Source organism: Carettochelys insculpta, chromosome 6 (assembly GCF_033958435.1).
Source record: "Carettochelys insculpta isolate YL-2023 chromosome 6, ASM3395843v1, whole genome shotgun sequence".
Classification (NCBI taxonomy): Eukaryota; Metazoa; Chordata; order Testudines; family Carettochelyidae; genus Carettochelys; species Carettochelys insculpta.
Window position 1 is genome coordinate 116459775 of NC_134142.1, and position 27678 is coordinate 116487452.

Below are 27678 nucleotides of genomic sequence, written 5' to 3' on the forward strand. Positions count from 1 at the left end.
TTGCTCAATGCAAGTTTTATTGTAACAGAATGCAGCTAATGTACAGTTCAACAGTCAACTAGGATTATTTCTTGGAGAGAAATGCAAGTCATGTTACTTACACCACAGATCTTTAGCACATCCATCACATACAGCAAAGCTATAATCCGGAAAGCAAAATCCTGAACCAGCATGGGGGAGAGAAGTCAACTCAAGAGGAAGTTTCTCTCTCTAATTTCTATTATTTAAAAAGCCAGGGATATCTTTTGGAAAGCCCCCAGTGGGTAAAGACACTGGAAGAGATTTTGCTACCTGCCAGCCAAATGTGTTGATGGCAGTCTGCTCCCTAATGAGGCACCTGTTCACAAAGACAACAGTTTTGTCAGTAGCGTATCAAATTTCTGTATATCATGCCAGTGATCGCACAGAGCTCCCCAGCTGGCTTGTAACAGACAGCAAGCAGGTCTGAACTGGTACCTTCTACAAACACGAGAATTAACAACTACAGGTTGAACCTTTCTCATCCGACACTCTTGGGACCTGACCAGTGCCAGAAGAGAGAATTTCTTGGATGATGGGAGGTCAACATTTCTAGCACGTTACCAACACCTCCACTGCTTACTGGGCCCTTAGAAGACATTTAGGGGTAAATTACTGCTAAATAACAGCACAGAACACACAGAACCAGGACTGGTGGCTGTAAACAATTTTTTGGGCCAAACCCATGACACGTAGTCATCTGGCTAACCAAAATCATGCTGGATTACAGATGTTGCCAGACAACAGCGTTCCAGATTAGAGAGGGTCAACCTGTAGAAGAATCAGCTCATCTGTCCATCATCAGATTCCTACCCTCTGCTCCATTTCATCCACATTTAGACTTACCAGGCTATTTGGTCTTTCTAGTATACGCTCATCCCTCTCTATACAAATATAATTGGTCGCAAATTTCTGCTCGTAGGCAAAAACTCATAAGAGCAACATTAATTTCCCATTAAAATACACGTAAAAGTCTCTGATTCATTCCAAGGGCTTGTAACTTGACATAAACCAGTTGAGTTTAAGTACTTTTCTGATGTGTTTGAATAGTTTGGCACCAGAAATAGAATATAGTGTGTGTCTGTAGAGCAGAGATTTCCAACCTATGGGTCCCATTAGATTTGTTAATGGTCACCAGCTGGGTAGTTCTGAGCTGCATGTGGCTGTCAAAGAAGCCATTTGCAGCTTCTCAACACTGCTGCCTCAGGCTGATATCAATCAACAGAGAGAGCTGCTGGAGATGGCAGCTCTCTCTGTCACTAGGGATAGCAATTACCTTATGCCTAGGTGCTGAAACCTTAACACTTGAGTGAATTGGTTTTAATGACAGTTACCTGCTGGGAGCAGGAGGGCTGGGGGAGCTGTCCAGCCTAGCAGCCCTAGTGAAGAGGCTGCGGGAGGACGAGGAGTGTCTAAAGCTGGGGCTGTTTAGGGCTGCAGTGGGGAAGGGGGAAATCTAAGGCTGGGGGCGGTTTAGGGATGGGAGCAGGTCTAAGACTGGGGGCAGTTTGGGGCTGCTGGGGTGTTCTAAGGCTGGAGGCACTTTGGGACCATGGGGGGGAGTTTTAAAACCTGGCCAAGGGTGAGGTCTGCAGGGCAGGCAGAGGGGTGGGACTAATACAGTAAACTCTTGAGCTACCCAGGGGGTTGTTCCTGCAACCCCTGCATAACTCAAATTTTCCTGCAGGGGGAGGGGAGCCAGGAACCACCAGGGCTGGTCAGTTTCCTGGCTCCCAGAGTGGCAGGAGCTAGAAACCAGTCACAGGCTGGTTCCAGTGTCCAAAAGGCTTGCGGGGCCTGGAAACTGATCAGCTCATGGCTGGTCAATTTCATGTTCCCGCCAGCACAGGGGAGGGAACCAGGCTAAGAGCCTTCTCTCTCTCTTCCCCAAGCAGCAGTCTCCCTCCCTGCCCCCCGGGCAGTGACCCTGCAGCTGGCTCTGCTCCAGCCGCGGGTCTCCCCACCCCTCAGCCAGGGACCCCATGGCTGGAGCAGAGCCAGCTACACGGTTGCGGATCTCCCTGCCCCCCAGCCAGGGACCCTGTGGCTGGCTCATATTAGCGGGGGAAGTTCACTCGTCCAGTGAATAGGGTAGGTATATGCGTCTCTTGTTTTAGTGAGTACTTGTAAGTAAAGTACTTGCTAAACAAGGGATGAGTGTACTCCGAAACCTCAACTGGGTATCTAGTGTTCTGTTCCCTATTCAACCACACTATAACGCAATGCCACTAAGAGTAATCCCCACAGAGATTAATATTTCACTGGCTCCTAGGATAGATAAATGTGGTTATCAGTTGATTGTCAGCACAGGTTTCAGGATGGGTCTCGGTGGAAATGCAGTCTCGATTTGTGATGTGCGGTAATTCAAATCTATTCAACAGACATTGGCAGTAGAGGAGAGTACACACATACTGGCTTCTAAGAAAATTTAGCAGGAAACAGATGGTGCTTTACATGAAAAATTCTCTTGGATTGACAGAGAGTCTCTTAACAGGGCTCAGTCTGGAGATATTAGCTGCAGAGCCCATAAAAACATTCTGTTAATTTGAAGTGATATGGAAATTTAAATCACCGCTAGATTCATTAAGAATGTGCGAGAAGCCTGTATGCGCTTCCCCCTAGGATATGGAGGGCCCAGACAGGGAGACACAGCAGCAAAGAACATGAGATGCACAGATTCAGCAAAGAGTGCAGCAACCATAACCCCTCCTCCTCCCCTCCGCTCAATTAAAATGTTCCTGGCTCTCTCAGGCTGACAAGGGACAGCAAAGTCTGAAACTGTTGCCTTCCTTGGTCTCAGATGTTATTTCCTGAGCTATGGAAAGGGCTGTTTCCCAAGCAGCCTAAACCAAAGAATAGTTTTATAAGCCTTGGGATTAATAGGAATATTTTAAAAACAATGCCACTCTAAACTGGTTTCTTCTTCACATTTTGACATTTCCCTGTCAGCAAGCGACATGGTCAGTGCCTGACAGACAAGAAGGGAGATGGCTATGGTTTAAATGCAGAAAAATAAAGCTGAGAGAACATTTGCTTTCTACAGTCTGAGGTCTCCCTAGTAATTAGTGGCTAATGTTGGGTGGCATTAGCTTAAACAGGCCCTTCAGCAGCCTGCAAATCGATTTTACTTATCATACCCATTTACTTCTACTGCCCCCATTCCTGGAGCATCTCACAATCTTTGACATCCTCACGTCACTCCTGAGAGGCAGGGGAGTGCTATTATTCCCATTTCTTAGGCAAGACACAGAGACACAAAGAAATTTAGCCTTCTGCTTTAAGCCACAGTCTGTAGCAGAGCATGGAATTGAAACTAGATCACCTAGGTAAGTACCCTAACCACTAGACCATCCTTCCTTTCATAAAATCAAGTGGAAAAACTCTTGGTTACCACCTACCTCAGCTGGTTGAAGGGGGAAAAAGTCACACCAACAGGCCAGAAGTGAAGAGCTCCACCCCCCTGAGTTATAAGGTCCCTTTTGACTCTCTGCACTATTAAAAATGCCTTCCCTCTAACCCTGTCAAGAGCTACATCTGCATTCCCATCACTCCTCTCACACGGACACTGCCAGCTTGAAAATCCCACTTGTATTTCAGACACATCTCTTATTATTGTTACAAGTGACACACCCAGGAGAGTGCAGTCTTCTCAATTTATTTCGCTTCGTGGCTAGTCAGTTTCAGCACTTTCCTGTATAGCTAGTCATTTCCCCTGGTTTCTACAAGTCATTCAGATAATCATGAGAAAGAAAAAAACTGTGAGCAGAGAAATATGATTGTAAAACCATACAGGCTGGCAGGGGAAGCTCCACGTAGGCAGGTGTGGGGCCACAAACTGCTTTTAACTCCTATTTTGAAACCTAATTGCAAATTGACAGTACCCGTTAAAATGTTCAATCAATTTGCAGGCTAGTGCTTGTCACGAAGGCTTTGTTCTTCTCTTTTCACTTTTCTCTCCTCAGCATAAAGAATAAAAAGTCTAGAGTTGTAAGAGGGAAAACAAGGTCATTTGGTAGCTACTCCATCATCCCAAGTAGAGGCATACATTTAAAAACACTTATGACTGCCAGAAATAAGACTCTGTCCCCTATATGCCCGTCTGATCTCTGCCTCAGAGGGGTCCCTATGTCTGCTGGAACAGTCACTCAGAGGAACTGCAGGGCACTCCGATGGGAGCAGGCTACAAGTGGAGTGAAGCATTCAGTGCTGAGTGTTTGTGGGCAATTCTTTGAGAGTCAAACTGAGCTGTCGTGACTTTCAAGGCACTGAGGGCTTAATTCTGCACCCCGACAGTCGAGAACTTTGCTGTTGACTTAGATGGGTGTAGGATTAGGTTCTAAGTGAGTGTGAGAAAGGAGGTGGGGACAGGGAATGCAGGAAACACTAAGTTTGCAGAAGGAGAATCTGGCTACTTTTCCTGGCCAGTGATGTCCATTTACCAGCAACTGTATGCAACCAAAGCTTCCTGTGTTGGTCATCAGTGAAGACAGCAGCCGAGGCTGGCCGAACCTTGGTCTGACCTGCTTTGAAAATCCCAACATACACTCTTTGGTCTAAGCTGTGCTCATGGAACAGCGAGATCCAGGCAGCAAGGCAGCATGCAATGGCAAGAGCCCGGCGGCATGGCAGCAGGTGCTGCGCAAGCTTCCTGCCAGCTCTAGTAACACGTTGATTTTACCCTACAAAATCTATAGTAGACGCTGGACAGCCGGGCGTGGGCACCCACGCAGGTTCGCAACTCAGTCTTAGCCTGTGGTGCCCCCTCTCGTTCTACTCCCAAGCCTCCTGCGTTAAATTCGGTGGCAGTCTGTGATGTGCACAGGCTGAGAATGAGGAGGTGGAGGGTGACCCTCCCAAATGGGTTTCCACTGCTGATCCTAAGGAAGGAAATCTCCCCTGGGCTTTGAAAGGGAATGACTGATGCACCAATCCCACTGAGCCGCACACCTCTGACTAATTCCCTGTAGGAAGCCAGCAGCACCGTGACCTTCCTTCCATACGGATGCCTGGAAGGACCCTCCCTTGCTATGTACAGTGCTCTCTAGACTGGAAGGTGAGCAGCCTATGGCCTGTCCATGACCAATCTTGGCTGCTCCTGGGCACTGTTCGCTCCCACAGCTGGCCCCTGGGTGGCTCACTCCGGTATGTAATCCCTGAAGGAGTTGAAGCTGAGGCTCCGGCCGCCCGAGTTCAGGGTGGAGTTGGCATGCATTTTTGGAATCTTCTCCATCAGCTTAGACACAGCCCTCCTCTTGAAGGGGCCCGGGCAGAAGTGCCCCTGCCTCATCAGCTCATTGTACAGGGTGTGGAACACCATCACGGTCTCTTCATAGCTGTCCCTGGTGGAGATCTCATAGAAAGGGTGCTTCAGGGCCTTGGAGAGGTTCTCGCCGTCCTCGGGAGACACCATTCTGTCAAACTGCAGGTCCTTCTTGTTGCCAACAATCACCACGGGGGGCTGGTCGCTCCCGCTGCTCCGCTTGGGGCTCGAGTGGATGTGGTTGATGAGGAAGCACAGCCTCATGACCTCGTCGAAGCTGCACCGGTCAGTCACAGAGTACACCACGGCAAAGCCATCGCCCCACTTAATCTTCTCCTCGATCTGCAAGGAGTCTTCCTCCTAGGGTGAGAGGACAGAAATCAGCATCATCACCCTATGCAGTTCTAATGCTCAAAATATTCCGCCAACCTCAGATCACACAGTAAAACTCCCAACAGCGAAGGAACAAGCTTCTGGATTGGCCTAGCTCAGGGATCGGCAACCTATGGCTCTGGAGCTGCATGCAGCTCTTTAAGGAGTCATTTGTGGCTCCAGGTACTGCCACTAGTGACACCTCTGTGGCATTCTACTGCACTCCCTGACAAGAGTCCCGTGGGCAGGGCTTGGCCACAGAACTCACCTCAGGCGAGCTCTCCGCTCCGCCGGTGTGTTGCCAGTCCTGGGACATGACAGAAGTCCGGGGGAGTATGTGCACCAGAGCCACATGCAGCTCATTGAGCAAGAAAATGCTTGGAGCTGCGGGAACGCTGTGCGCATGTGTCCTGCCCCAGCACTTGGAAGAAGAAGCACGTGGCAGTGGCAACAGTGGCAGCAACGGCTCAGGTGAGTCGTGTCACTGGATTACTGTGGGGGCGAGGGGTGCCTGAATCTGGAGGAGGTGAGTGGGGGGACTAGGTTAAAGTGGAAGAGGGGGGAAGCTGGGGGTGTCTGGCTTTGGAGAAGGGGGGGTATTGGGTTAAAGCGGGGGGCATGCCTGGCTCTGGAGGAAGGATAGGGTTAAAGCCGGAAGGCTGGAGTAATTATAATTTTTTTTTAAAAAGGGGTACTTTATTTAAAAAAGAAAAAGTTGAGAAACACTCATGTGGAGGGTTGAGAAGAACATTGCTCCTCCCTGCTTAAAAGCCTATCCCCAGGCGCAGCATTTTCCTTGTCTTCATTTACTTTCCAACCCAGGGCTGAATGTAACTTAAAATGTCTAACTAGTACAAATCATTGTGTGCGCGCTGTTCTTAAAACGGGGTGACAAAGAGTACGGTTTGATGTTACTTATTAAGGACGGTCTCGTATTCACATGCAATGTGGCTCCTGCAAGTACTGATCTTGTAACCGAATTTGAAAAAATGGCTCTTCACACTATTTTGATTGCAGACCCCTGGCCTAGCTCCTCTGAAAACTGTGTAGCTATAGCAATTTATATCAGCTGAGGCTCTGGCCCATCAATATCCAGGGAAACAGAGAGAGATAGATGGGTTGTTTTTAAGACCTCTGAAAAGCACCTGCCCCTCAAGAGGAACAGAGTTGCTGGTGACCACCACAGCAGCCCCAGCCAACAATTCAGGCAGGGACTGGGTGCTACATCCAACTGAACTGCAGTCGTACTGTAGGGATGCAGAACATGAGTTGGGACATGGGCATTTAGGGTAGCACCTCCGATATGCAGAAAGTGCCAAGAGATCTTTAATGGCCACAGCAGGAGAACCAGAGATATTCCTCTCCTCCGGCAGAGACACAGAGCTCGTAATAGCAATCTGCAATATTGGTACTGATTCAAAGCCAAGGGGCCATCAATACCACCTCCTTTGGCGTGTTCATTGGAGGCTGACCATCTAAGCACTGATCTAAGGTGACCCAGCTTAACTTGTGACATCTGATTGGCTGCAGGCCATTGTGCAGAAATAATTTACAGGAACTCATCCCAGAAAGCCACTTGGCATCTTACCAGGAAATAACTAAACATGATCTCAACGCAACATTCCTCTCCACTGCTGTTAGCAAATTAACCAGTCTCTGTGTGTTCTTGGTGCCTGACCTTCTTCTAGCTCCTTAGGCATGTGGTCCTTCCAGTTCTGCGAATGGCCTGTTTTCTCATCCCCCCAGTCTAGCCACAAAACTACCGCAGCAGGGCATGAGCCAAGCCCACTGACATCACTGGGAAGACTCCATTTGAGGTTGGGGGACTATGGGTCAGGCCCCAAGCCACATTCCTCACCCACTGCTCTGACCACATCACCCTTCTCCTCCCCAGCTCATGCACAGGCTTCCTGGCTTTTGGCAAATCAAATGTAAGATCCTTGTCCTCTCCTTCAAGGGCCTGCATAATCCCACACCCGCCTACCACCTCACTGCTATTTCCTCTTCCTCTCTGCACGCCTCCAAGTTGCCTAATGTGGCTGCATCCTTGACAGTCTCCTCCCCCCTCTGTCTCCCCATCCCAACACCTTCTCGAGTGCTCGGAGCAACCTCCCACAGCTGGCCAGCGGCAGGGTCTCCTCTGTCCTTTTAACTCCACCTCTGCCAGGAACATTTCCTGTGCTGATCTTCTCTGCTGCAGCTGACCTGTTCCCTGGCAAGGACCAGGCTTCTCATATGTCCCATAAAGGGCAAAGGACATTTGCAGCATGCTGGTAAAAACAGCAGCAATGGGGTCAGAGGCTTGGATTAAAGTGGCTCCCTTGGCTTGAATATAAGCTGTGTAGGTCAGTCTGGGTGAATATAGACAAATTGGCCTTAGGTAACCTGCCTCTGGTTGCGCAAAGTGGGGTTATGTGTTCCTCAGTACAGTGGATCGCCCTGTCTTCCTCTGTGGGTCTTGGAGATCTCCAGACCCTGCAGATACAATGGGGCTTGCTGTAAACAGCAGAAGACAGAGAATCAATTGGTAACTGAGTTATGTGACTGAAATCCCACAGTGGGGGTCTGGTGAAGTACAAATGCAAAGCTGGAGTCCCCCACAGCGTCCCTTCCCTGTGGTCCAGGACAGAGTCACAGCCTCACCTACCAATATTTCACAGTTGGGAGAGAGTCCTGGATGTGTATCTAGCACAAGCGCTGGTTTCAACACTCTCCTTCCACTGGTGCTGGCTTCCTCGGCAGTTTAAGCCACTGTTTCCCCCACCCCCACCAGCCTGGTTTGCTGCTGCCAGATGGCCTTTGTCGGGGCTGTCCAAATGAAATGACCATCCAGCAAATGTCAACACAAACAGGTTAAGCCTCGCAACACAGAGGCGTGCACTGACTACCTCCCAGGGCAGCTGTAGCACATTGGCCGCAGCAATCCATCATTCCCAATGCACATATGGGGCCAACGCCACGCCACCACCGACTGAAAAGACAATGCTGCACGTCTGCGACCTTTCCCTGGGTGATATATTTTTACATTACCTGTTACGTGGTGACCATGACCATACCTGCCCTGCTGTATCGAGAATCTCAAAGTGTACCATCTCCCCATCGATGACAGCCGTATGTCTGTAAATCATTTCTGCAGAAAACAAAGATGCGTGAGAACTTCCCTGATCTCTGTGCACAGTGCGGATGAATTCCACGCGGCACGAAGGACATGCTAAATGAGAAGGCATGGACAGATAACACAGCAAGGGGACTCAGGCATTCCCTGCTCACTAGAGAGACTCAGTAGCCTGGTCATGACACAATAAGCGCTCAATGCGCTGCAATGAGCAGCTGGCCTCCAAGCCCATTCTTGGTAATCCCAAAGCTAATGAGGACTTTGCCCTTGACTTCAAAAGGGAAGAGGGTCAGGACCTCCCTTAAATCAGACACTGTCAGAATGCAGTCCTGCCTGACCAATCTGATTAGCTTCTATGACGAGGTAACAAGCTCTGTGGACATGGGGAAGTCAGTGGATGTGATATACCTCGACTTCAGCAAGACTTTTGATACGGTCTCCCAAAACATTCTTGTCCATAAATTAAGGAGACATGGATTGGATCCTTGGACTATAAGATGGATAGAAAGCTGGCTTGATGGTCGGGTCCAACAGGTAGTGGTCAATGGCTCAATATCTGGATGGCGGTCTGTTTCACGCAGAGTGCCGCAAGGTTCGGTTCTGGGGCCAGTGTTATTCAACATCTTTATAAAAGACCTGGACAATGGACTGGATTGCACCCTCAGCAAGTTTGCCGATGACACAAAACTAGGGGGAGAGGTAGATTCATTGGAGGGTAGAGAGAGAATCCAGAGGGACCTGGATAAATTGGAGGATTGGGCCAAAAGAAATCTGATGCGGTTCAATAAGGAGAAGTGTAGAGTCCTGCCCCTGGGGCAGAAGAATCCCGCCCCTGGGGCAGAAGAATCCCAAGCATTGTTACAGGCTGGGGACTGACTAGCTCAGCAGCAGTACAATGGAAACGAACCTAGGGGTTATGTTGGATGAAAGGCTGGATATGAGTAAACAGTGTGTCCTTGTAGCCAAGGCGGCTAACAGCATACTAGGGTGCATTAGGAGGAGCATTTCAAGCAGATCTAGAGAAGTAATTATTCCTCTTTATTCGGCATTGGTGAGGCCACATCTGGAATGTTGTGTTCAGTTTTGGGCCCCTCAGTATAAAAAGGATGTGGATTTTCTGGAGCAGGTTCAGTGAAAGGCAACAAAAATGATTAAGGGGCTGGAGCACAAGACCTGTGAGGATAGGCTGAGGGATTTAGGCTTGTTTAGTTTACAGAAGAGAAGACTCGGGTGATTTAATAGCAGCCTTCAGCTTCCTGAAGGGGAGCAAGAAACTGTTCTCAGTAGTGTCAGATGGCAGAACAAGGAGTAATGGTCTGAAGTTGAAGAGGGAGAAGTATAGGTTAGATATTAGGAAAAACTACTTCACCAGGCGGGTGGTGAAGCATTGGAATGCATTGCCTAGAGAGGTGGTGGATACTCCATCCCTTGAGGTTTTTAAGTCCCAGCTGGACAAGGTCCTGGCTGGGATGACTTAGTGGGGGTTGAGCCTCCTTGAAGCAGGGGCTGGACTAGATGACCTCCTGAGGTCCCTTCAAGCCCTGTGATTCTGTAAATAACAGCATGGAAAGCTGAGAACTATGAGAGATGGCTGTAAAGAAACTTCAAAGGACCATGGAAAAGTTGGCCACACCCATAAGTGGTTGTCCGGCTAACTAAAATCATGCCAGGTTATGGACGTTGCTGGCCGAGAGAGTTTCAGATTAGAGGGGTTCAACCTGTATTTTGTATTAGTTGTGGCACGCTGCCCTCTTTGAGGTCCCAGAGTTCCTGGCACTGCTCCCTAGTGAGCAGCATTCTGGGTAATTTCTATGGAGGGACTGGTGCAACTTGAAATAGCAGTGGGAGAGATATCTGCAATGTTATTTTTTTCCATTTTCAGCAAAGGGAAAGTTGAAACATCCATGTGAAATTCCTGGGATGCTTTTAAATCCTCTTGAGATGGATCCCATCCGCCCCAAACTAGCCCCACAGATGGCCCTGACCTCATGTGCAAAGCCAGGGACCCAGACAAGGAAGTAAATACAAAAAAAACCCCATAAAATCCAAGCCACGTGAGCTTTTGTTCCATTGGAAACACAAGGGTGGGAAAGAGAGCAGCAATCAGTGGTTGCACAATGCTGAGGAATAAAAGGGACAGGCAGAGAAAGAGGGTGATTTCATTGTCAACAAAGATGGACTTAAAAGCTCTAAGAGTTCTTCCAAGCTATTTTTAAAAATAATTTACTTTAATACTTTTGTCAGACGCACTGGTGCTGCTAATTCGCATCCTTTAGCTTGCCTACATTCTGGCTCACATGACATCAAATAGGATAGGAGGAGATCTTGCCTCTCTAAACAAGAGATGAAAGTTGCACTGAGGCTGGTAGCCGTACGGTTTTTTTGACATAAAATATGGACTGAAATGCTTAAAGCCTCACTCATACTTCGAGAAAATAAATCCCACAATAAGCTTCTGCTTAGGAGCAATTCTGCAGAGAGAGAGAGAGAGAGATCCAGGATTTCTCTTCCCCGTTCTTCATTAACATAAATGTGCATGAAAACAGGGTCTTTGTCCCTGCAGAATCTATTTCTTCTTACTTCAGAAGAGGCGGCATGGTCCAGTGGATGGACCACAAGGTGGATTTTGGCATGCAACAGTCATGGAGGCTGCTGGATACGTAGGACTTTTGAAAATCAGGCTCTTCTTTAGGAGACTACAAATTTTGGAGTCTATCTTTAGGCATCTAGTTTTGAAAATCTTGGCTCTGAATGCTATTCCTGCTTCTGTCATTGATCACTAGGATCCTTGCCTACATACCTTGAGACCAGTGTTGCAGGCACTATTTAATGCCTGTCAAGTGTTGTCAAGGCTGAAGGCCCAGGTATATGTACAACACCGTATAAATACAGTAAACCTCTGATATAAGCGATTTCAACTTGCACTTAACTTGCGTTGATGCAAGTAGAAATGCTGGGGTTCCTGGGGCTGGCAGGAGCACAGTTCCTCCGCCAGCTCCCCACTCCCCCAAACCTGGTTCCTGGCTCCCTGCCACTCTCTCATCCTTGCCCCCCCGGCCTTGTGCAAAATTTGAGTTGAGAGAGGTTGTCCAGGAACGCAACCCTCACATAACTCGGGGGTCTACTGTATTGGGTAAGGTTACAGAAAGCATCTTCAAGTGAGCAACAAGCAGCAGGCACAGAGGAACTCCCCGAGGAAAACAAACTTACTTTTGAACTAAATGTCTCTAGTTGTAACAAACGGTGCGAGGCAACCTCAAGGAAGTACAGCATGGACGGGGAATTAGCAGGTTGTTTTATCTGTGTTTTCCACTGGGGAGCACCCAGTTCTTCAAAGAAATGCAGCAAGGCTGAGAAATTTCCATCACACCCCTGCCAACCACAAACCCCGATGCTTGCACCTGAAAACAATGTCCAATGGCAGTGAAGAACATGGACTAGATGCAACGACCTACATTTTCAATGACTTGGGGCCTGTGGGTGCCCAACTGGCCATACCATTCAATGGGTCGGATTTTCAGAAGGCAGGTGCCCAGACTGGAAAAACCCTAATGCTAGGGCACTGGAAATCACTTTGCCCTTTTGTCTCTGGACACTGAAAGCCTCTCTCTCCTCCAGACAAAATCTCCAGGCCAAACTGCTTCCAGATTACTAAGTAAATATTTACGAGAGGAGATATTATATACTGTACAGCACTGAGCATGATGGCATCCCTGAGCCCCACTATAACAGTAGTAATAAATACTTGCTTACCTAGAGTAGGGTCATAATCCCCAATGAATCTCTTGGTGATGAATCTCACTGTTAGAGCTGCGTGAGACAAAAACAAAATGAAACCAGTGGAGTCAGTTGTGATCAACAAAGCAAACTCAGTAAAACACTAATTAACAGAGACAGGAGGGCTCTGATGAGTTTGCTTCTTCCTGGAGTGAAGGCATCCTTAAGCACAGGTGAATGGCAGGGCTGGGCTCAGAACAGGCAGGAAGAGAATATTTTTGATCCCAACAATATATACTAGTAACTAGGCTAGGAGCCAGCCCGGGTGGCTGAAGAAGCTACTCCGAAGCGTAACCAGGAGCCTCAGTAAACTAGATGTAACAAACAAATCAAACACAAAGTCTCTCCCCTGCACTTGGTGCTCCCCCTGCTTTCCGAAAAGCTTTAGAGCAGGAGAGATTGGCCAAGACCTATCTCCAGTACCTGGCCCTCTGCAGGCTGAAAACTGAAAGGAGCTTGACTGGCAACGATCTGAGGGTAACTTCACACTGACCACCAAGCAGTTCTTGGTCCAAATCCAAAGTTGAGACTTGCCAGTGTGCAAACAGACAAGCAGAGACAGCCCGGCTGGGTCTCTCTGTACCCTGGTTGCCAGCTGAACTGACTAGAACTAAGAGTTAGCCTAGCAGCTTCCAACAGATAAGTTCACAATGTAACAAACAGACTGTTCTCCTGAGAGAAGAGTGAGAACTGGGTTGGCATTGCCCAAAGATATTTTGATGTAGCAGCCACTTTATACAAATCCCCAAAGCGGAAGTCAGATGTCTGTACTCAAGTTCAGTGGTCCCCAACCTTTTCAGTAACACGGCACACGTCAATGAGACGAACCCTTCCACGGCACACCCGCTTTTTTCAGTGGAATCGATTGCTCATAAACGTCACTTTACTTACATTTACTATGGCTATGGTCTTACTAGAGAGGTTTGCAGCATAGAAGTGCACACAACAAGCTAAACAAGGATCAGATGCATGACTGTTTCAAGTCCACCCCAGAAAACACCATCTTGGACAGGTTGAAAAAAGGCAGGCGAGTGAACACGCACCACGCAAGGGATGCTACGTAATTGAACTTCTGGAAATGTCAGTGATTATGTGATTACTTGTGGGGAAGGGGGAGAGAAGGATCCTGCTCCCTGCCAGCATTTATACCACCTGCCACATGCAGCAGGCTGTTGACTTCCCTCCCTCCCCTCTTGCCACGGCGAGGGGCAGAGGGGGCTCCTAGCATGTCCGTTCAGGTCAAAAAGCAGCATTTCAGTTGCCTCTGCGCATGAATGGGGCTCCTGTAGGGTCCTCTTGCTGCTTGAGCCTCGGCTGGCGCAGGGATGTCAACCCCTGCCCTTTTTCTCCCCATGCTCTGCCAAGAGCCACAGTGAGGGGAAATGGATGAAATATCACAGCACACTTGGGCATGTCTCAGCCCACCAGTTGAAACCCCAATACTCTACTTAAATTGCTGGGTGGAATGCAGGAGTCCCTGGGTAGAATTCCACAGTCGTGTGTGCAATTCAGGAAGTCAGCTTAGATATCAGGTTTTAGCTATAACACTTCTTTCTGGCCTTAAAATCTATTGAGCGTGAAATCTAACCACACAGTAACACAGACACACTAAATTCTGACGTGATGCACATATTGGGCAACCCTAGTGATTTCAGCTGGCATTGTATTATAGAGGTGGGCAAGGCCCATCATTCCTCATAGTGCTTCTCTTCAACCCCTGTATTTGTGCACCACTATGCCCCTCACAGCCCCATGCAATATCAACAGAAAATGCACCTGAGTCAATAGACAGCAGTACAGCGGCATTTGACAAGTTTCCTTTCCTTTAGCTCTTCACGCTTTCAGCAATTTCACACGCTCCCTACTTCTACATCCCATCCCATGATAGGTTTTCAAACAACATTTCATTGCTAACCCTGAGGAACTGCATTGATTTCAATGGGGACAGGTTTTCATCCACAGATTGTAAGACCAGACTCGACCATCGTGAGCAATCTGGTTGGCCTCTTGCCCAGCACAGAATTTCACACAAAAACTCCTACTCTGAATCTTGTATTTTAGTGATTGAACAAGAGCATGTAATGTAGATGCAGTCAGCAGCTACTCAGGTGAGCACTCTGAAATACAGGTCATCAATAAATATACTTTCTTATATGGGTGATACTGGCAAAAAGTGCTTCATGGCTCCAATCCTGCGTAAGCTTAACTTTCTGCACAGTGACTTCAGTAGAGCTACTGACTGGACATGACGTTCAGTATGTGCATGTGAATGCACTGGCAGGACACAGGGATCTTGGTGTGTCACATCAGACAAGATAATATAACTGTGCATATATCCTGCCCTTTCTGAGGGAATCTGATGCATTTCCAGTACTGTTTATTGACCATTTTATTCTCAGGCTTATAATATTACATCCAAGCTGAATCATCTTATATATATTCACATTCAACAGATCAAAGGCTCAACGGCACAATATTTGCATTTTACAAAAGAGATTAGAGGACAAACAAGAGGGAAAGATAATCCAAAGATAGAAATGTAGCCCTGAATCTCTCTCCTGTCTCTTCTGTTTGCTGTCACTTACGTCTCCTAAGCAGGAAGGAGTACTGTTCACACCAACCCTCCACGTGCCCCCCATTCCCAGGCTCTATCCCCTTTGGTCCACAAACCAGGCTCCCATCTCCAGGCTTAACCCACCTTAGCCCCCAGGGGTTGGCAACCTGCATCTCCAGAGCCACATGCGGCTCTTTAAGGGGTGATTTGTGGCTCTGGATGTTGCCACCACTGACTCCTCTTGCAGCTCCCTGCCCTGCTGCAGCTGAAATAGTGGGACTAAATGTAATTGGTTTAATGGCTGGCAGGGTGGCAGGAGGGATCTGGCCACTAAACCAATTAAATTTAATTCCATTATTTCAGTGGCGGCAGGGCAGGGAGCCACCCATGCTGCAGGTGGGGGGGAAGTGCTAAGCCTGCATGAGAGCTGGGGGAGGGGCAGCCAAGTCTGCCCCTGCTAGAGCCGTGAAGCCCCACTGAGGAGGAAGAGGGGGGTGGCAGCCACAGAGGAGCAGTGGCAGAGCTGACCGAGTGATACTGTCTCCTGCTGGCTGAGCGCGAGCACAAGCGCATGCGCCAATACAGTGGGCACCTGCAGTTCAAGCTGTAGGAGATCTTCCACAAGAAGGGCAAGGAGCTGCCCCATGCACAGCTGGAGGAGCTCGTTGGCTGAGGTGGGTTAATCCTGCGGAGAGGGGAGAAGGTTTGTGGGATGGGGAGTAAAGCTTGTGGATGGGGGCAGATTTGGGGGTGAGGCGGGGAAAGCCTGGAGACGGGGGGCTGGCCTGTGGACCAAAGGGTGCTCCTCCCTGCTAAGAGCCTATCCCCAGGCACAGCATTTTCCTTGTCCTCATTTGCTCTCCAACCCAGGCATGAAAGTAACAAACTTTCTAACTGGTACAAATCACTGTGTGAGAGGTGTCCTTAAAACAGGGGTGACAAAAATACAGTTTGGCGTTATTTATTAAGGACTGTCTTGAATTCACATGCATTGCAGCTCACAAAGGATTGATTTGGTAACTGAATTTGAAAAAAATGGCTCTTTCCGCTATTTTGGTTGCAGCCCCCCGGTCTATCCCCAGCACAGGGAAGGAATGCTGTTTTAACTTGACTCCCCTCAGCAGATCCAGACCTACAAAACACTATCTCCACAGCCATCTTTAGAGCACTAATGGGAGCCTAGCTAGCCTGAGTCTATGAAGCCACACTGGGACCAAAATGCTGCCTAGGCATACCAGGGCCAGGCTGCAGGGGAGTGTGCTTTATCCCTGCACAGATCACTGGAGGGTGGCTAAGAAAATGTCTTTTTTCCCTTTTGTATTTCCCAGGCAGGCAGGCCTGGAAGCAGGAACAGGGGCGAAATTGCTCACTCAAGAGCATTGGTGGGAACAGGCAGAAAAGAGGAATGTATGCACTCAGGCCGTTCTACCCACGCCGCTAATCTCCCAGCAATAGGGAGAGTGGGACAGAAGGCATGAATCCTTTGTGTCCAATTCAGTGCTTGACTGAACCAGGACAAAGCCTAATGCTGGAGCATGCGTCTAGAAGTTCTGTCCTAGCTCTGCCTATGCCCACTGCTTCACTGGTAATGAAAGAGATGCCAGGGCTCAAGAATGTTTTTATATTCATAACTGATGCAGTAAACCCGAGCTGCCTGGCTATAAACGGTCAAGCCTGGAGGAGCTGGGGCTCAGCCCTGACATAAATTAAGCACTGTGTGTATGTCCCTTCCTCTGCCATGGAAAAGTAGTGACTTTTGTCATATCTTCCACGCTTACTCTGAGCAAGCCAGCCTCACCCCAAAACAGCCAGAGGAAAGGGACAATCCCCACGTGAAATGGCTGGCTTTTTAAAGGTGAAGTACATCAGGCTGGGAACTAAGCATATATCTCTTCAGAGTTGGCTGCAATGGATTGCTAGGAGATCAAACCAGTCAGGGTCGATCTTCCGGGGTTTGATTTTACATGCTAGTGGGGATGCACAAAACCAAACCATCAGGGGGGGTCAGTCGACCCCTGTACTTCTCATTCTCGCAACAACCTCCCTCAGTGAGGAAGGCCAGATAAGTCGTTTGTAGATAGGTCGATTCCAGCTATGCGATTGTTGTAGCTAGGACTGTGTATCTAGGATCAACTTTAAGGTCTAATGTAGACCTGCCCTAGGTGACAAGGCTAGTCTTCAGGTGAGGTGGGTGTCCCATAGACGGGTCTAGACAAATGCCCTCTCCCACGGTGGGGAGAAGCCAATTCACACTCACTTGCTCACATGGAATGTAGGGGCTCAGCTGGCTACAGCCCAGGAGCATTCAGGAAGAAGGAAAGGCTCTTTGGTAAAAATGAGCAATTGTAGTGCTGAAGTCCTGGAGATTCAAAGTCTGCCATTTGCCCTTCTCCACCCCAACCAACCAATGCTCCTCCTGCCTGACCTGGCAGGATAAGTTATGGGGGTGAGAGCACAGTTTACTATGGAGTCCAAAAGTTGACTGGACACAGGGACACAACAGATGTCTATTGCCTCAGTGTTTCTGTTGCAAAGTAGAGCTAGCTAGAGAGCTTTCACTCTACATAACTATTTTACTAGTCCCACGATGCCTGATAAATCCAGCGACAAGGGGAACCGGCCACATTCACAAACTGTTCCCCAGAAATGTCAGAGGACAGGGGAGCAGATTCCTAGGGACTGGTGTGCAGGTGGGAAGGGAGGGGTATGTTGTCATGAATTCAACTGCAAGAGCTTTCTGCGAGCAGGACAGCACATCAAAGGGCAGGAGGCACCGGTGGAGGAAGATAAGGTATCAGCAAATGGCAGATTACATTCAAACTACATGCCAGGTTACCAAGAACATGAAACTTAACACACCAAGACTGAGTAGCAAGATAAAGAATTAGCAAATACTGAACATCTCCAGCTTGGCTCAAAGTCTACACAAAACCAACCAAGTCCCATATGGCCATGTCCTAGTATGGCCTGGGCCCAGACTCTGGACATTTCAGCTCCTGTGAAGTGCTTCTTTTGGAATACAGAGGAGATCCTGCTTTGAAGGCTCATCCACAGTAACAGAGTTGAGTACAAGTTCAAAGTGCTGAGAAGGAAGTACAGTTGGGCCTCCCAGATCTAGCACCCTCAGGACCTGATCAGTCCTGAACAAAGGAGTTAGCCCCACCCGGGCAAGTCAATGCCAGCCTTTCTGCTGCTGACCTCTGGGATCCCCCGCCCCCAACGGGAAAGGCATCAGACACCCAGCTCCCAGGATCCCTTCCTAGCTGCTGGCCCCTTGGCTGCCAGACTCCCAGTTGGCCCCCTCCTACCAGCCACAGGGGATCTCTGGTCTGGCAACATCCATGGTCCTGCCAGACTATGGATGGTCCCAGACCAGAGTGTCCCAGACCCAATTGGTTCAACTGTATTTCAGAGACACAGCCTGTTGGTAATTCGTGGAGTCCCAGAAATGCTAAGAATGCACCAAGATGAGGTCAAGGTTCATGCTGATGGGGGAGAGCTGCTGGTGGTGTGTAAGGTTGTAGACATCAGTTGGATACTTCACGGGGAAGCTAAGAAAAGAAAGTCACTGGTTCATTGCTTAGCAGGGAACAGCAGAGTAGACAGAAGAGAAATCTGAACTTCAGTATGGAGCAATGATGGGATGTGGGGCTTCTCTTCTGCCAGGAGCTGGACCCCATTGATGGGGAAGGGAAGAAGGAATCTACATGCCATGTTACACACAAGAACTTAGCAAATCACATATCCACATGGAAGAAATGAATGTATGCTTTATGGGAAATGGAGGAGGAAGCACAAAGTGGAGGCTCAAGATAAATACAGAGTTCAGCACAAAACAGACAGAGGCAGAAGGTACAGAAAGTTAAATGGGTCACTAGAGACTCTCTGTCTGGGAAGGCATAAGCACTAAGGTCAAGAAGGTAGGTGGTATGGTGGAGGCAGACAGCCCATGCAGAGGAGGTGGGCAGGGTCTTGTTGCTGAAAGACGTATGTGGTGAAAGCCCAGATGGAGCAGAAACTGTGTGCGCTCCAGCCACAGAAAATACAGTCAGACACAGATTTCCCACAGAGAAAGAGCCACAAGAATCAGGTTATGAGTCACTCAGCCAGAAAGAACAAAGTGGCTGGGCAGTGACAGCAAACACAAAGGATTTTTAAAGGACCCTAAATTCTATCTCATCTGGACTCAGTGGAATCAGGGTCTGTTCCTGCTCCCACACTATTGAATGGCATAACTCCCATTGGCTTCTATAGAACAGGAAAGAGCCCTAAAATTGGAAAGACATCATACCAAGCTCAGAACAGCAACAACCCTCTAGCTGATGAGGAAGGATCCCTACTGGAGCTTTTGGGAGGAAAAAGGGTTTCACTTTGTCCAGGGATGAGACATGGGCTCCAGGTTTGAAACAATAAAGTGCACTAAAGCCATAGTTCCCAAAATGTTTGTCACATGTGAATCCCAAACAAATTTTGAATGGAGGTTTGAATTCATTTAGATACCTAGATGTAGTCTGCAGACCTCAAGGGAGCAGAGGAATACAGGTTGAGAACCATTGCACTAGGCAACATTTTAGGAGAACACAGTGCATGGACAGCTAGCACAAAATACATTAGCAATCCCAGGTTGCCACAAATTGAGTGTTCTTTTAGGCAAGCCCTTATTCGATCAGTCCATTTTTACTTTGAATATTCTATACAGACACCTACATTAAAGACTTTTCAGGTTGCACTGGACAGGCCAATAATTTTTTCCAAGACTCTAGTCTCTATATCAGGATGCTTAGGAAGTTGCTTCTGAAGATCTTACATATTTTTGCAAACCACACTGGACTTCCATATAATAGGAAATTTTGGAATAGAATACTTGCTTTTCTTGTCTTGGACTTTACATCAAACACAATCACCAGCCTTATGCATGAGGCTACCCAGGTAAGTAAATTTTTTAAGAGTTTTCCAAACTTCACTTTTCAAGCAGATATCATAATTTGTAGGTAAATTAATTTTTATATCTTCTGTCTTTGATTTATTGATAGGACCCATTTCCTTGACAGGGTTTGCAAGATCATGTCTTTTGCTACTGGAGTTTCCACTAGGGACAGCCAAACATGTAATCTGGACAATTACCTCAAATGAGGGACAATCCTAGAAAATCTGGAACACTACTTACAGATTTCCTGGGACAAATACCTCAAAAAAAAGGAACAACTCTGAGAAAGCCTGGACAGGTGACAATCCTATTTGATGGGTATCTTCAATCACTTAATTTATAAGACAGTCTGCCAAATCTACAAATCAAATCTCAACACCTATCCATGCAACGTCTGTTTCCACACTGACAGTCTATCATGTAACAAAATCAATAGTAACTCCAAACCAGATGGTGAATAAGATGTTGTTACCTTATTTCAGTGTAAACTTTAAACCAGTCTGCTAGCCTGTTTTATCTTTACTATGCAGTAAGTATTCTAAGATACATTTTAATAATTTGAATACTTTTTTTCTGTGGACTCCATAAACTTGTTTCATCTGTCACAGTTACTAGCTGTTACTTATTAAAAAGAAAAAAGCCAAGGAGTCTTACAGGTCTCTGGGTTCATTCTCCTTGTGTTGTAATTATTGACAAGGGAACACAATCTGCAGAAACACAGTGCACAACAGAGCCCCCTAAAAGCTGCATCAGGCAGCAAGTATTTATTTTCATTTTTAAAGACATTATTAATTTGTCAGAGGAAGGGTGAGACAGCAGAATAAATCAAACCTGATTTCTAGGAAGCACCTGATAATGTAGCATGCTGTAGGCAGTCTCCCAAAGCTCAAACTGTGGTACTTTATTAAGATGGAGAAACAATTACATTGATTAAAAATTGGCTTGGGTACAAGAACACAACAGAAGCTGCCCACACCAGAAGTGGATGAGGGCACAAAGACGTGACAACAGGAAAAACCATTATTAGGCTTTTTTTGTTCATCTTGACTTTCAGAAAGGGGGGAGTAAAAAGTTGACATGGTCACGCTTCTTACTAAGATTCCATTTTAATCAGTTAATAATGTTTTAATAAATTGTTAAATGATTGCTATAAACACTGATATGTTGCTTGTAATAATACTTTACAGACACCTGTAACATTGCCCATGCAGTGCCTTTTTTTGCAAAAGAAGAGGAGCTGGTATTCAGCTGGCTCTCCACCCACTGTCCCTAGCCAATCCCACAACTAGGGCTGCCAAGATACCGGTACTCAGTACCGGCACATAAAAAAACAACACCTACCAATGTGCATATAGCCCTTTATATCACATGCTGCTTCTATCTGCTGCAACACGTGTATGACTTGTCTTAATCATGTATTAATTTTAATGAACAAAAGCTTCATGTGAAATATGACTGTGGTTACACTGGCTAGTGTCAAAATTAGCCAGCAGAAGGTACAGGGTAGAATGGGAGAGGGAAGCAAGCATATTAAAGGATTTGGGTATTCTGGATTTATGACTTATGCAGTTCAATATTCAAATCTCTAAATTACAGCTATGCCTGAACTAAAGGTGCTCCACTTTGATAATACGCAGATGCAGCTGGTCCCAGCCACATTTCCTGCAATGGATTTGAACCTGGTTTTCAGCTGGTTGCAGTGTTTTGCTTCTAGCACTGACACCTGTTGAGGATTACCAGTCAACCACATCAAAAGGCTGGCACTTAAATTATTTTCAAGAAGTGGGCTGCTTTCCTTCTGTAAACACACCTTTAGCCATCTTTCAAGATGTTAATTGTTATTGCATGTGGAAGGAGCTCACAATGAGGGTCCCCTGCATCACTCTCCAAAGTTGACCAGCTGTAATGGGTTTCAGGGGTCCCCAAGCACTGCACCCCATCTCCAAGCAGGAGTGACTCTCACTCAGCAGGTAAAACAGGAAGTTTATTGGGTGAAAGACACAGCGCAGTGCACAGGTGTCAGTACAGCAGACAGAGACACGTACTCCAATCCATCTTGGGGAGAGGAGCCCGAGGGGTGCCCCATCTGGGGTCTAGCCTCCCCCCAGGTTAACTGCCGCCTCTGATTCAAAGCCCCACTTGGCTCCTCCCTGCTTTTGTTCAGGAACAGAGGTGTTACCTGACAGCTTAGGTTACAGACAGCAGGAGGCCATCCTTAGCCATGGTGAGCTGCTCTGCCTGTCACATACACATCCAGCCTGCCTCTCACACACGCCGTTCCCCAACTTCTTCACATCTCCCCCCAACTTCCAGACCAAACTGAGCAGGGTCACTTAGCCAGTGACCTGGGGAAGTTCGGGGCCCTCCCTGCATGATAGGGCATCGGCTATGCTACTGTTGCTCCCCTTGACATGGACCACCTCCATGTCATAGTCCTGCAGGAGCTTGGTGTTGGCCCCTTTCATGTGATGCAGCCAGGTCAGGGGTGAGTGATCCATGTTCATGGTGAAGCACTGCCCAAACAGGTACAGCTGCAGCTTCCCCAGAGCCCACACCATGGCCAGACACTCCTTCTCTATGGCCATATAATTCTGCTTCCAGGGCAGCAGCTTCTTGCTCAGGTACACAATGGGGTGTCTCCAATTCCAAAAGGATCCTTAAATTGGACACAGTTGTCAGAATACAAAGCAGACCGTGAAGAGGGGAGACGTGGAGAGGAGCTGTTAGTAGCTCGTTAATAGCAGCAGTTCAGAGACTGAAACCAGAGATTTTTAAAAATCTAATTCATATTTAATGTGCAGTATGGTAGCCATGTTGGTCCCAGGATATGAGGGAGACAAGGCTAGGTGAGGTAATATCTTTTATTGGACCAGGTACTGTTTGTGAATGAAACAAGCTTTTGAGCTACATAAGGCCACTGAAGAGCTCTGTGCAGTCTGGAAGCTCATTTCTTTCACCAACAGAAATTGGTCCTATGGTGGACTGAGAAAGTGGAGGGGGGGGGAGAAGATTTAGGTTTAGTGGATTCTCCCCCCCCCCCCCCAGCTACAAGAACCCCCCTACAGTGGGGGGGGGGAGAATCCGCTAAACCTGGGACCCCAAATAAATACAAGAGACAACTAAAAAGAAACACAGGAATGGGCGTGGAGGTCACAGAAATTGGTCAGATATTACCACATCCACTTTGTCTATCAGATTCAGAGCTATTACCTCACGCACCTTGTCTCTCAAACTCATTTTCCTCATTTTGTGTAGCTTGTTTAGCTTTTATAGCTTTTTCAGCTTGACCAATAACAACTACTCATTCTCTGATTTTCATGCACCCACATGTGAGTTACAAACCATCCCGGGTCACATTTAAATCAAAACAAAAGAGCACTGGACTCAAGAGCCTTGGGTTCATACCCCAGCACTGCTATATATTTCCTCTGTGACCTAAGGCAGGTGACTGAGTCTGTGCATCATTTCCTTATCTGAAAACTGGGGATAACTGTCTGTCTTGACCATTTTTGGATGGTCTCTTAGCATAGCACCTCATACAAGGAGGACTAAATTTCAGCTGGGACCTCAAAATATTTATGTAAAAATAAATTATAAATAATAATCTGAGTCATCATCAAACATGTCTGGGTCTTGACCCCCAAACACAGGGTAGTAGGTGGTCTTGTCAGTGAACACTGGGATATACATTTAACTGTGGAGCTCTGCTAATATCCTAAAATTGTGAAAGCTCAGACATAATGAAGAACACCACAGTCCAAAGTAGGAATCACCCATCAGAATTCACCTTCCGATAAGTACAGGACTCCATCAGATGTTTGAGATATGGCTTTCGCTAAACAATATTTCAAAGCAACTATTGAAAAGCAAGCAATTGGAAGGCATGACTTCCCTCAGCCTGCGACTATGGTCTCCAGGAATGGCAACCAGCTGATGACTTCCTCTTGCGATCTTTGTTTTAAAACTAAAAAGTAAGCTAGATGTCAGTGTCACTGTAGGGACTGACTCATTTTAACATGCAATGGTCATAACACGGTGTACAGACAAAAGCATTAGGAGTAAAGTCGAGACTTCAGAGATTTCAACCCCCGATGAAGCTGAACTGATGCAGAGCCATAATGTAGATATGCAAAGCCACTAGAAGCTATAATTAGCACCAATGTAGTTCACTCCCTACTTGAAACTGAGCTAACCTGACTCACTGCAAATTGTGGCTTATAAGCACAGCTTTAGCTGCTTGCACTAGGAAGCTATGTCTACTCTGCAGCTGTGAGCATCCCTCCTAGCTTAGGTAGACCGACTTGTGTGAGTTTCCTACTACCATAAACTCTTTCATATCCGGCAGTTCCAGGACTGGGAGGTTGCCAGATATTCTGGCTAATAGAGAGGTATATCTAGCAATGCATAAGACTGAAGAAAAACAAGATTAAATAGTCAGAACAAACAAAAATGTATGCAGAGTACTTTATTTACCAACAACAGTCGTATTGCACACTGTAAACTTATACTCTTTCTTTTTACTTTCACTATACTATATGTAACTAAAATTTACTTCTGGTTAAAATGCTGGTTATTTGAGCGTTCTGGATGGTAGAATGCTGGTTAAGACAGAGTTTACTGTAGCATGCTAGAAAAAGCAGCAATGGACATTGCAGCACCAAGTCAAGAACCAGCTGAACTTGGACTCAGGAGGAGGGTGGGCACCAGCTCAGGTAGCTAGCCTGAACCTCTGCCAGGGCCACAACTTCCATGTAGCTATTTTTGGTGTTTCTGCAAGCCTTGAGCCAGTATATCCTTGTTGGGAGGTTCATTCTGAGTTGCAATGGAGACACTCTCTTGTTTTGTGGCTGCTATGCAGATGCCTAGCGTGCAATCAGGACAAATCTCCAGAGTGGGCAAGGCCAAAAGCATTAACCTTTCAAGTATCAGAGGCATAGCTGTGTTAGTCTGTATCTGCAAAAACAACAAGACAATAGGACTTCTCTTTGTATTAACCTTTCACATACATTAGTACACTTATCTTTTTACAACAAACACACACACCCCCCCAGTCATTTTATAGAGAGAGAGAATTCTTTTCGGGATCAATTTCAATGGAAAACAGAAGACACCACCTTGAATTATAATAGGGGTGACCTGAAATCCCCTGGCACCTAGTTAATCAAAGTATGTTCTCTCTGAAATGCTTTGCTTTTGTGATACATCTGATGATTTAAGGAGCATGAGAGAACCATATACATTCAGCTTTGAGGTGACAAGATTTACTAGCTGTTCGTTTGGGGGTGGAGGGTGTCTTACCATCATTCTTCCACACGTAACACATTTCATGTGACTATCATTTACTGTTCCATCTGCTCTACCCACTTCCAATTACTCAGTCCTGGCCCGGATACCACACAGAGGCCCCAATTCTACAAGCAGCTGGGTGCGGGAGGATCCCTTCACCTACACAGTGTCCTGGCAGGCTCTGCCCACACGTAGCTTGTAAGTTTAGGGCTTTTCACACTTAATACACCCACATCAGAGCCACCCTTAGGAGCTGTCTTTGCTACAACTGTGTCCAGTACTAGTGGCTGCTGGCAGGATGTTTTCCAATGGGATTCCCTCAAATTTGGTATTCCTTCTTTTTCCTGGTCTGAAATAGCCTAAGTGTGGTGTTGACTTTTGAAATCTGCTGCAAAGCTTGTCTATAGAGGCAATGTGCCTATTTATTTGGTGAGAGAGGTAGGGGTTCCTGAGGAGCTGAAATGGAGGTGCGGTGATCTGCCTTTTTTCTTGGTGGAGAAAGACTACTACTTTGCAACTGCTGTTGCTTTTTGGTTTTTTGTCTGGAATGGATTGCACTTTTAATTCTCTTTCCACAACCCTACAAGTCTGGGCTTGGTGATTCCCCCCCTCCCATGTTCATATGCTCAAATCAAAACAAATCAAAAAAAAAAAATCAAACATTTAAGTTAAGATGTTCATGCCAAGAGATTATTTCACTTCCATGAAGAAACAAAAAGCTGTGATTTTTTGCACTGACAGGAAAAAAAAGGAATTCACCAGTTTCCAAAGAAATAAATTCAGTGGAAATTCACAACTAACAGAGCACCGGCAACCACAGTGAAATCTCCATATTGGCTGTGAACCAGACAGGGGCAACATTTATCTGGAATGGGTAGATAAATGGTGGAAAAATGTTCAACACAAAATAACCACAACACTTTCCTGGGGTTTAAATGGGGAACTTTTCATTTCAACTGCCAACCCTGCTTACCCCCCCAGTAACAGAGATTTTTTACATGCACATAACCACCGCAAACTTGTATATCTCATTATTAGTAGCAGAAACCTTATAGCTCCCACCCCATTTTGCCAGGTACTGTACAAACACATAGTAGAAAATGGTCTTTGCCTCAAATAAATGACAATCGAAACAGACAAGACATACAATTAGGGGTATGGGAGAGGGAGTTCTTGTTTCAAGTCACCGCAAGTGAATGACAGAGCAAGGGTTTACTCCCAGTCTAGTCTTCTGTTTACTAGACCTGCCTTGTGGTCCCCAAACCTCACCTTACAGAAAGGCATTCGAGGTACAGTAAAAGTCGTTCAACTTTAAAAAAAAAAACAAAGCACCCCCAAACTTACAACTACAGGGTGCGAGAGTTTTGTTTCCTTTCACCGATTACACACAGGCAGGAAGTGCAGAGTTCCAACCTGGCCTTTCGGTGTTTCCCGGGGTCTTTCACGTGGCGAGACGCTCTGGGGCACTGACTCACAAGTCTCTGCTTTCCCCTAAGCCCCGCTGATCTCGTACTCTGAGGAGCGTTTCTGCAGGCCGGGGGTGACGGGGACATAGGCAGGGGTCTCAGGAGCGTGGGCCTCGCTCGCTCCCGCCGGGAGTCCGTGCAAGCTCAGCACGTCCAGCCCAGCAGCCTCCACTCCCCTGCCCTTTGCACGACCTCATCAAGGAGCTAGCACGGCCCGGCTACCCGGGGAGCCCCTTTCGAACGCTGGCCCCATTGCTCTCCCGGGAGGACTCTGGCGCTGCGTCCGGCCGGGGAGCCGATGACACGCGGGTAGGGGCAAAGGAAGAGCGGCCGGAGGGAGGAGTTACAGCCCGGTCCCGGGCAGGCCGAGCCTTCCCCCGCCTGGCGGAGCGGAGGGGAGCGGGGCGAGGCGACGCGCTGCCCCGCGGGGTCACGGCGGCTCCCTACCTGTTTTGCCCACGGCGCCCTGTCCCAGCACCACCAGCCGCAGGGTGCGGCCCGGGCTCAGGCTCACCGAGCGCCGCAGGGGCCGCGGGAAGCTCATGCTGCTGCCGCCGCGGAAGGGGCTCAGAGCGCTGCCCCTTCCATGCTTCGCGGCCGCCGCACTCCGGCTCGGGGCAGCTCCGCTCTGGCTCCCGGGTGCGCAGGCGGCAGCTGGGGAGTAGATAGCTCCGCCCAGGAGGGACGGGCGGCCCCCTCCCCAGCCGCTCCCCAGCACCTCGGCTGCTCCCCAGTCCAGTCCCCGAGGCGAGACCTCCGCTGTCCCCAGCCGTTCAGCGGCTCCCCACTCTCGGTGGGGGAGGGAATCTCTCCTCAGCCCCCCATCCGCTCTCCAGACCCCGCTTCGGGGTCTCCCTACTCCTCAGTGCCGGCTCGCTGCCTTTTCCTTGCCTCTGGGGTAGC

General features: G+C 47.7%; 1 protein-coding gene across 3 annotated transcripts; it reads right to left on the reverse strand.

The window, feature by feature from the left end:
* On the reverse strand, nucleotides 1-27678 carry LOC142014795 (ras-related and estrogen-regulated growth inhibitor-like). 3 transcript variants are annotated; one of them, XM_074997936.1, is made up of 4 exons: nucleotides 27223-27660; nucleotides 12519-12575; nucleotides 8707-8780; nucleotides 1-5638 (listed from the first exon to the last, which is right to left on the reverse strand). In XM_074997936.1, the coding sequence occupies exons 1-4, from the start codon at nucleotides 27317-27319 to the stop codon at nucleotides 5153-5155; spliced, it is 714 nt and encodes a 237-aa protein (XP_074854037.1). In that variant the 5' UTR covers nucleotides 27320-27660; the 3' UTR covers nucleotides 1-5152. The 3 variants fall into 3 exon arrangements, 1 of the variants encoding a protein (XP_074854037.1); XR_012646045.1 differs by lacking the exons at nucleotides 1-5638; nucleotides 8707-8780; nucleotides 12519-12575 and adding an exon at nucleotides 24480-24976 and having other exon boundaries at nucleotides 27223-27678; XR_012646044.1 differs by lacking the exons at nucleotides 1-5638; nucleotides 8707-8780; nucleotides 12519-12575; nucleotides 27223-27660 and adding exons at nucleotides 24480-24976; nucleotides 26654-27185.